The sequence below is a fragment of the Drosophila virilis genome, unplaced genomic scaffold (assembly GCF_030788295.1).
Source record: "Drosophila virilis strain 15010-1051.87 unplaced genomic scaffold, Dvir_AGI_RSII-ME tig00000038, whole genome shotgun sequence".
Classification (NCBI taxonomy): Eukaryota; Metazoa; Arthropoda; class Insecta; order Diptera; family Drosophilidae; genus Drosophila; species Drosophila virilis.
In genome coordinates, this window is record NW_027212792.1 from 55,941 (window position 1) to 66,196 (window position 10,256).

The following is a 10,256-nucleotide window of genomic DNA, read 5'->3' on the forward strand; positions in this document are numbered from 1 at the left end:
TATAGCTTGTAACAATATATAGGTCCACGACTTAGATATAGATTTTCAAGCTAACTATTTAAAAGTTAACGAATAGAAATTATGACAACTGCCACAATATCAAAGTGCCTTGTCAATATTTTACTGACACCAATATTCATTCGTCCAAACAATCATAAAATGATGGTCTGTTCCAATTTTCGATGTTTGTTAAGAAAACCCCACCAATGAGCATTCAAATCGCAGATTGGGATCCAGCTGTGTAAACATGCGAATAATCACGAAATACTATAAAAGCAATTAAATTTTGAATAAAAGTATCATTCACTAACTGATCTAAACAAGATGAAGCTCAGAATAATTACACTAAGCTGTGCCGTCTTGGTCATATGCCTTTGCTACTTGCCGTTGAGCAATGGACAGGACTCATCCACAGCAGCTGCATCCACTGACACAACGACGGCGGCTGCATCCACTGACACTACCACAGCAGCCGCATCAACCGATACCACCACAGCGGCCGCATCCACCGATACCACCACAGCCGCATCCTCAACATGCGGTGGCAAGAAGAAGAGGAGGAAGCACAAGTGGAAGGTGGTGAGGCATCCTGGCAAGAAGATCATCAAGAGACACCGCAAAGGAAGCAGCAAATGGGACCTTAAAGGTTAATTGAATAATCTACAACCGATCATATGACAAACTTACAAACGGAACTTGTTTTAAAATTAAGCTATAAGAAATTGTTACAATCTGCACTTTAAATAAATATCTTTGTACTTATACACATATAATTTGACTTTTTTCGAGAGATTGACTAATTGAAAGATGATCAATGCTTAGTTCATTCCATGAAGCATAGCTTAAACAGCGATAAAACAGAAAATATAAAAATGATGAAAAACCTAACGAAATTCAGCATCAATCTAATTTTTATAACCTGTATCGCATTCATCTAATCAGTCCACTTATTTAGATAGTAGATAAATGATACTGAGTAATATATAACCGTGACATATGGAGTCTCCCAATTGTCCAAAATATTTATAAATACTTTTTCAGTATATAACCATAGTCCTTTAAACTGTTTAAGAGTATGTACAATACAAAGATTTTCCTGACAAGTTCAGCCTCAATCGGACGTACCCTACGAATCTTAACACTACATTAATCAGGTTTAACCGACTTTTTGACGAAATGAATGAATTACTCGTAAGAGCTACAAATGTGAAATTTTTTAGATGATTCATTTCCAATCGTAAGTAAGCACTGATATAAAATTGGTCTCTGCATTCATGACATCATGATCCTGTATACATTAGGCGTCTAGACGTTTCATTCAGAAGGGAACAGACGCCGGCTTAATTTTAGCAATGTTTGTCCATTTAAATTTTTTTTATTTGATCCGCTATTAATCCCAAAGAAAAAAGCCAAAATCATAAATCAACAAGTAGAAGAGCTCTTGTCCGATAGATAGCCTGCACTTATCCACGCACAACCTGTAGGAACATTGTAGCTTCCCTCTACATGCCATTTTAAGGGCGTGGGTAAAGCAATTAAATATTCTGCATATTTTCACAGAATTTGGGACTTATGCTAAAAGTCAATAATTTCTAACCTGTGTCTACTTTACCTCAAACCGTAACCGTAAATTAGATTCTAATAGCTATAATATAAACAATTAATTTTAATATTAATTATAATAAAAATTTTAACTAAATGGGGCAAGTTTATCGACACAATTAATCTGTGCGTGCAATCGGAGAATCTAAGTATAAATTGCTATTTTCTAGCTCTTTTATAGTCAATCAGATCGACGCGTACACTCATACTGACAAAGGCCTGCCAATCTGACTCAGCCTTCGATGATGACCAATATTAAAATACCTGGATCAATGTTTTCTGCTAAAGGACAAATGCATGATCCACAAAATTTATTGTCATGTAAAAATGTTAGATTACTATTAAAAACATCAAACTCTTTGTGTTCCAATTGAGTAAACATTAAAGTTTCCAAACAATTCAAATATATAAAACAAAGTCTGCTAAAAACTTCCATGTATTTGTCAACAAGCATGAGCATTAAATTCGCACATTTTAAGCCAGCTGTGTAAATATGCGAAATCACAAATTACTATAAAAGCAATTGAATTTAGAATTAAAGTATCATTCAGTAACTGATCTGAACAAGATGAAGCTCAGAATAATTACACTAAGCTGTGCCGTCTTGGTCATATGCCTTTGCTACTTGCCGTTGAGCAATGGACAGGACTCATCCACAGCAGCTGCATCCACTGACACAACGACGGCGGCTGCATCCACTGACACTACCACAGCAGCCGCATCAACCGATACCACCACAGCGGCCGCATCCACCGATACCACCACAGCCGCATCCTCAACATGCGGTGGCAAGAAGAAGAGGAGGAAGCACAAGTGGAAGGTGGTGAGGCATCCTGGCAAGAAGATCATCAAGAGACACCGCAAAGGAAGCAGCAAATGGGACCTCAAGGGTTAATTGAATAACCTACAACCGATCATATGACAAACTTGTGAATGTGAACTGAACTTTTTATTAGCTATTAGAAATTGTTACAAGATGCACTTTAATAAACCAATTATCAGACTATTTATAACGAGATTATATACATTTTTTGTAGCCAGATTGGTTGTGTTCGCAGACAACAACCTAAATTTTAAAAGCAGCCTCAGGCTCTCAATATAATAAATTGTAGGCCTCGATGATGGGTAACTAAAACCGGATCTAAATAATTGTTGGCAAAATGATGGTACCAATCTTTTTTGTTAACCATTCGATCAGTCTCAACACACACAGATAATTCAGTTAATTCGAATATATTTGAACTACTCGGCATAAATGGAGAGGCTAAGTAGGTGAAGTTTCATTGCGATCAAACTTTTATCCAATGCGTTTTATTCATTTGAGGCGTAGCTCACACTTTTCGCTGAATTTAAGCTTCCTGGGTGGGAAATGCGAGTCAAAGATTTTTTGAGCGAAGTAATAAGTTGCGTTCAATCGGCTTCAAATTAATTTTTTTGTACTTTATTCATGACTTTATTGAATTGTGTTTCAGCGATTTTAGAAATATCATCTTCATTTGTAGTAAATTGGCAGAAACCGGTTGTATAAAAGTTTGTATTTTAACAGCCGTTCGATTTCAAATTAATTTTCAGAGATATATTTTATAATTAATTTAATACGCTTTCCGAAAAATGAATTAAAAATTAATACCCGCTATGCATAAATACATATACTTATATGAATACATATTATTGTAATTGCAACCTACGAAAATAAGTTTGGGATACCTGACATGGGAATTCAGCTTCATGGTATAAAACTAAGCGTTGATAGCCAATCAATTTATCAATTATACATATAATCAGTCGGGACAAATAGTTTATATGTATAGATAATATTTAAAGTGCACTTTGTTACAGTTAACAGTTACTTATATCTAGATCTAATAGAATTCAGTTCACATCCATGTAAAAGTTTGTCATATGATCATTTGTAGATTCAATTAACCCTTGAGGTCCCATTTGCTGCTTCCTTTGCGGTGTCTCTTGATGATCTTCTTGCCAGGGTGTCTCACCACCTTCCACTTGTGCTTCCTCCTCTTCTTCTTGCCACCGCATGTTGAGGATGCGGCGGCTGTGGTGGTATCGGTGGATGCGGCCGCTGTGGTGGTATCGGTTGATGCGGCTGCTGTGGTAGTGTCAGTGGATGCAGCCGCCGTCGTTGTGTCGGTGGATGCAGCTGCCGTGGATGAGTCCTGTCCATTGCTCAACGGCAAGTAGCAAAGGCATATGACCAAGACGGCACAGCTTAGTGTAATTATTCTGAGCTTCATCTTGTTCAGATCAGTTAGTGAATGATACCTTAACTCTAAATTCAATTGCTTTTATAGTAATTCGTGATTATTCGCATATTTACACAGCTGTGAATTGGATTGGATTCTAAACAAAATTTGAAAATTGGAACAGACTATCACTTTATGATTGTTTGGACGCCTCAACTCGAGACAAGGCAAACAAACGTTAGAAAGAAATTTGGTGGTGTTAAATATTGACATATTGTCACAGTTGGAATCATTAGACTTACTTTGCTTTTTTAAAATGGCACAAATAAACTTGTGTCCCAATTCACGCATCCACTGTTAATTAAAATTGTTGCTAATTAGATTGTTCTATTTAAAATATAAACTTAAAATAAATAACATTTGTTTTTCGATGTAACGTGAATCAGTTTTCGATTTGGAATTATTAAGAAATATACATACACCCAAGGCAAAACATATTAAGCAAACATAGTTTTGCCGTCCAAATTTGACTGTGTATTCTTGACGAGTACCAAGTTTACTCATTTCAATGTTTTTGTTAAAAACAAATAGTAAATAGAACCCAATCGCTTAACTACAGCAAACATTTCGCACGACAATAATTATTTCATGTTAAGCACACATAGGTATATGCTAAACAAGTAAGTCGGGAGCTCCCGACTAGGAAATACTCTCAGCCCTCTTCTTCCAACAACAAATGCCAAGTTTGGTGACTCTAGCTCTTATGATCTACCAAAATTGCCCAAAAACAGAATATTGATATCGATTTTTATTGATTGCTTGGAAACGGAGTAAGTTATCGATTATCGGAAATAAACTCGATCTGCGCGGGAACTAGGAGCACCTACATCTAAAATCAAGACTCTAGCTCTTATAGGTTCTGAGATCCTTGCGTTCATACATATGGACAGACGGATAGACAGACAGACGGACATGGCTAGATCGACTCGGCTATTGATGCTGATCAAGAATATATACTTTATGGGGTCGAAGATGCTTCCTTCTGCCTGTTACATACATTTGGACGGTATTTGTGCACTAAATACAATATATCCTTTTCACCCGTTTTTAATGGGTTCAGGGTATAAAAATAGTTCAATTTAAGCCTACTGATGCCAATGTGTGATTGAGCTTAGACTCAGTTCACATGGCTGATAAGAATCCGTTTTAGACCTGCGACAAACATATCTGTGCGCTGTATTTCACCAAGTATTCCACTTTAAAGAGACATGCATACGCGGGATTACTGCATATATTGGGCACAGATTCAGATCGTCAACGTGCGTGCGTGCCAATTGCAAAAAGTTGGACAGAAGTTAGCGCCAAAGGCAACTATGACAAATTGCAAAACAAACAGCAGCAATAAAACGAAAGCAACCAGGGTCAGGTCGGTGTCAAAAGTGTAAACAGACTGCCAGAGCAATTGAACAAAATAGCGTTGGCAAGAAAACGGCCGCAGCATCAACAGCAGGAACAAATGAGAAGCGCGCCACGTTGAGGCCAAATAAAATTAAAACAGTTGCAAAGTATCACAAAGAGTTGCAATGCGGAATGCAATGTGAAATGCCAGCAAATAGAAAATAGCACGTACCACAACAGTCTAGTGATACATAAACCCAACCGTGTGGCCATTTGAAATTAATAATAAAAAAAAAGAAAGCCCGACGTGGACTGCGAAACGAGTCCACATTCACGCATCGGTGTGAATTTGCTGAACAAAACAGGACATTTACATGCAGACATGCAGACACGTGAACAGTTTTGAATAGTTAAAACAAGCTGGAAAGCTCTAGTACATTACTGTGGTAACTGCGAGGATGCTAATGTCTTTTAGATAATCGCTGGCATGCGGTGCCCTTAGCCGCCAGCCGGCATATTAAACAAAATGGCGTCGACGCATATACACACACACACTCAAGGGCAACGTGAGCAGCTTAGTCGAGTCGAACCCCTAAAGCTATGCTAACATTTTCATGCCATTTGATTTTACTTTGCTTCATTATCTCTTGCGCCTCTAACCACCCTCCCCTTGATAGCACATACAATGCCGTCGGGGGCCTGGCGACACATGTCCTTGCTGGCGGGAAGAAAGCAGGACAGCATGAGACCAGGAACGCAGGCAGCGCCCTAGCTATTAGGCTTATCGTTTTCATATTTACTAAAAATAACAAGCAACAGGGATTTGTCTGCGTGTATTTGTTTTTGTAACACTGCCAATGGCAACTAATGCTCAGATTATGGCCAAATGACCGGCAAGTCGAAGGTAGCAATAAGGTCATGCCGGTCACACAAGTTACAATGCCACAAATACCAAAAGCAATACATGCGGATAATGTATGTCACATTGCATATTGTGTTTACGCATTCAATTGATAATTGATTTCCCTAAAAGTTGCTACCCATTAAGTCAATGTAATCTGAGGCGAGTCGTTTGAGTGGCCCGCAAATTTGGTGAACGGATGTAGGTGTATTGCCTTAGCATTCAAGTTAGGTTTATTGCTTATGCCCTTCTATACTGAATCATAACAACAATAATAACAAAACCATCTTATTCGGACGTTATCTTAAGCTTGAGCAAAAAAGCAATTCACAATATTCGCCAAACTATAAAACCCTAAAGCGAAGGCCATGCAAAATTCTATTATATTTGTCCTTTTTTCAGGCCGTTTTCAAAGGGGAAGTACAAATAAAACGAGTGGGCACAAATAGGGCTGCGTTCTCTTCAAATTCAATGTTACGCTTTTAGGGCAACACAATACAAAAAGGTCAAGTGGGATTAATTAGCTTTGCTGGCTTCCCATAGACATTGTTTCAGTGGCACATTTAAGACAGATTTCATTGTTGCCAAATGTTTTTTTTCTCGTCCGATGAATGCACGAAAAATACAACATTCTTCGTGAATCACATTCACCAGCAAACGTATCTGAAAGGGTAAAAGGGCCTTTGACATTTGACAATTTGACCGTTCGTCGGTTGTAACGTGAACTAGTGTCAAGATTCTTGAGCTTTTCAAAGGCAGTACATATGCATTCAGAGCTAACTTAACCAATTGTCTACATCCTATAAGTACTATAGAAACATCTTTCCACAGTCTCCCTTTTATATAAATTAATATCTAGTTAACATTGGACTAGTACTACTTCATATATCTCCCGATTGGGAGCAACGATGTCATAACAATAAGAAATAAATTTGAAATCCGATATTTGTCTACAGGGGTATTTAAGCCATGTGTCGTTATTGTTAAATATGTTTGCTATCTTGCAAAGAAATAAAATGAAAAAATTACACTATAAAATATGGAAAATTAATGGATGGATAGTATTAAAATTCATTTTAACATATATTCAAAAACATATTTATTCATTGTTAAAACTAATAAGCAAAGTTTTACCTAGAAATATAAATGATAGTTGGACATATTGGAGTACTACTCAGATTTTATTACTAAATATTACAATAATCAAGTGCAGCAATCAGAGCACTCAGAGCTGAAGCTGAGAGAGTGCCGGGTGTGACTATGGGCCAAATAAAATATACATGATAGAGAATCCAGTAAAATCCTGAACAAAAGCTGACATGTAATATGTATTGTACGAGTATGTAGGTGTAAGCTGTATATTTTTGAGTGTGTGTAACATGAAAAAAACACACACTCGCAGTGAGTGCGAATACACACAATCACAACTACGCACACACATTGAGGAGTACACGCAGTACGCATACAATGCAGCCTGATCAAATATTATAAAGATAAAAATACATGCGAAAGGCGCATAAAATTACTTAAGTGTGAATTGAGCTGAATGAAAATGCAATGTGGAGCGACCATTTAACAGGTAGCTAATTTCGCAACGGCCCCAGCAAACGGGCCAGCTGTGATTTATTGTAAGCTCCTGTGCTCTCTGCCCGGTTGCGCGCGCCTGTGCAACTGGACTCCGACGGGCGCACAATCCAAATTGTTGAAATGAGTTATGGCCTGGGCGATCGCTGGCTGCTCTTTAGTTGGCCAGCTGAAAAGGAGCTTAAGTCTGGGTGCTCTGCATGCCGGTTTCATCTGGCAACTTAATGTCAACCATATACGCCTGGGTATTATGCAAAATTTGTGTTTGCGTGTGAGTGTGTGTGTGTGTGTTTGGGCCATTTTTTACTGTCCCGCTTTCAGCTGGCGTCACTTCGTTTCATTCGTACTGCATGTGTTTGTTTTTGCCGTTAGGTTATTTTTATTTTTTAATACTTCCCCTTTGCAACGCTTGACAGTTATGAAGTGGTCTTAATGCCAATAAGTCCTGCTGAACTATGGGAAAATTGGTTTTCCACACATTCCAGTATTAAAAGCATTTTTGATTATCATGTGATTGTTTTAAGCCAGGCAATCCATATTTTTAAGCTTTTGCAAGCCAATTACATGCATTCTCAGCTCTTTTAAATTTAAACTTCAAGTTAAATTGCATTATTGAGCACTTACTTATTGCCAGCTTAGCTTTGTAAATGAACTAAAAACCGCATTCTATTACCGATTTGAATTAAATTTGATTTCCACTTGGCCGTACAGCAATTCCATGCCCGGTCTATGGCAGCAGCACACAACAAACCCTTGACCACATTTGCATAACCGCACAAAAACCATATCATGCTCTATTTACAAACCAAACTGTGCTTTGCACTCCATTGAAACTTTTGCCGAGCAGCAGCAGCAGCAGCAGCAAGTATCAAGTATCCGTCATGTATACGAAAAACTAAAAAAAAATAGAATGGCCACAAAAAATGCAATGGAAAAACTAAAATGTTGCTAACGGCCATTAAGTGCAAATAGTTGAGAGCCATCATTGAGCACAGTTTCGAAAGTTGTTGCAAAATGCTTGAACATTTTCCAAGGGGGGTGGGGTTTGCCCAAAATTCAAGTTGAGGGCTCGTATCGAATAGCAATTACAAGACAGCGAGCTGACCAACAAAAGTTGTTGCACTTGCCAAACTTTACCAAAGAGATAGAAAATATGTGCACAGAAATTAGTATAAATGGGCGAAGCATACTGCCAGCATGATTCCCCTCCATTTCACACTAGAGACTGACCTCATGCCTATATATCTTCCACCCAAGCCACAGCAATACGAATTAGAAAAATGGTATGAATCTTTTGGCAGCTGTACCAATTATTTGTTTATGTACCTCTTTTTTTATGCACATGATGGATAACTAATAGATTTTAAGGAAAAACCGAATCAACTGGCAAAATATGGAAACAACAAAGATTAGTGAGCAGCATGAAAGCAACTTTTCAACAATTTGTCACATCAACTCGAAGAACGTTATCAAAATGCAAAGTTGCCAAAAAATATTCACGAGTTTTTAAAATTTAGTACTTCCATTCTGACAAACAAATTTAGTGATGGGAATATTTTTGTTTATTAAAAATGTATGAAAAAAAAAAAAATTAAACAAAAACCAGATTGCAATCAATAACCAAATACTTACGTACAGTAATCGCTATGAATTTGGGTTCTCTTAGTTCCGGCAACAATAAATATTAAAATATAAATAAATAGACTATTTCAAACTGCGATCAAGTAACAGAACATTTAAAATCATAAACAATGCATATTTTCTATGATTTAATTCTCAGTAAATAAATTCTGCATCATGTATCAATTTCTGTAGCGGTAACAACTTTTTTTTCGAAATTCGAACAGTCACATTTTACTTGTATCTAAAAAAACTGAAAATTAAATTATTTTCTGTGCCAGCTTTATTTATCACGTTCCCATCTCTAGCTGTGCTCTGCTCTTGCTCATAATGCCGTAACGAAGCATAACGAATTAAGGCTATGTCTAATATGTTGGGGTGCGTTGTGTCAGTATTTGTGGGTGTGCGTGTGTCGTGGTGCGTGTGGTGGGTAAATATCGAAAATCCTTACCGAAAAATTGTTGTAGTGTTGTCTGTATCTTGGATGAATTGTCGACTATTGCAGAGGCTGAATAAACTTGAATGGCAAAATATTCGGTATTATCACTTTAGCAAATTCGTGCATATTTCTGGCATTTATGCGTACTTTAATTAAATTGCGCATACGCCATGTGTGCCACAAATTAAATTTCCCAACAAGAGCAGCCGCTGCAATTCAGCTCCCATAACATCAGGCAAAAATAAAAATTTACTTGCGACAATTTTTATAAGGCGGCAGCAGTTGCGGTTGCCTGGCTCAGTGCTTCATACAAATTAATGTCTTTCGGTCTCTTTCATGGTTTGTCTCGCTCTTTCTTTCTGGCGCGTTGGCACGCATGTCCTTAGGGCTATTTGCTATGCCTTGTGCATTAATTTCATGCTTTAATGCCCCTACACACATTAACACACAAAAACGCACAAACACACACACGCGCACACATCTACAGCAACACAAACACATTCAAAACATG

The 10,256-nt window shown here is 37.6% G+C and overlaps 3 protein-coding genes across 3 annotated transcripts; 2 read left to right on the plus strand and 1 right to left on the minus strand.

The window, feature by feature from the left end:
* Positions 1-324: 324 nt before the first annotated feature.
* Positions 325-651, plus strand: LOC138911469 (uncharacterized). Its single transcript, XM_070210762.1, has one exon. It carries the CDS (start codon positions 325-327, stop codon positions 649-651), a length of 327 nt encoding a protein of 108 aa, XP_070066863.1.
* Positions 652-2,170: 1,519 nt separating this feature from the next.
* LOC138911470 (uncharacterized) lies at positions 2,171-2,497 on the plus strand. Its single transcript, XM_070210763.1, has one exon. The coding sequence runs from the start codon at positions 2,171-2,173 to the stop codon at positions 2,495-2,497; it is 327 nt and encodes a 108-aa protein (XP_070066864.1).
* Positions 2,498-3,524: 1,027 nt separating this feature from the next.
* On the minus strand, positions 3,525-3,854 carry LOC138911471 (uncharacterized). The gene has a single exon (XM_070210764.1). It carries the CDS (start codon positions 3,852-3,854, stop codon positions 3,525-3,527), a length of 330 nt encoding a protein of 109 aa, XP_070066865.1.
* Between the last annotated feature and the right edge of the window lie 6,402 nt (positions 3,855-10,256).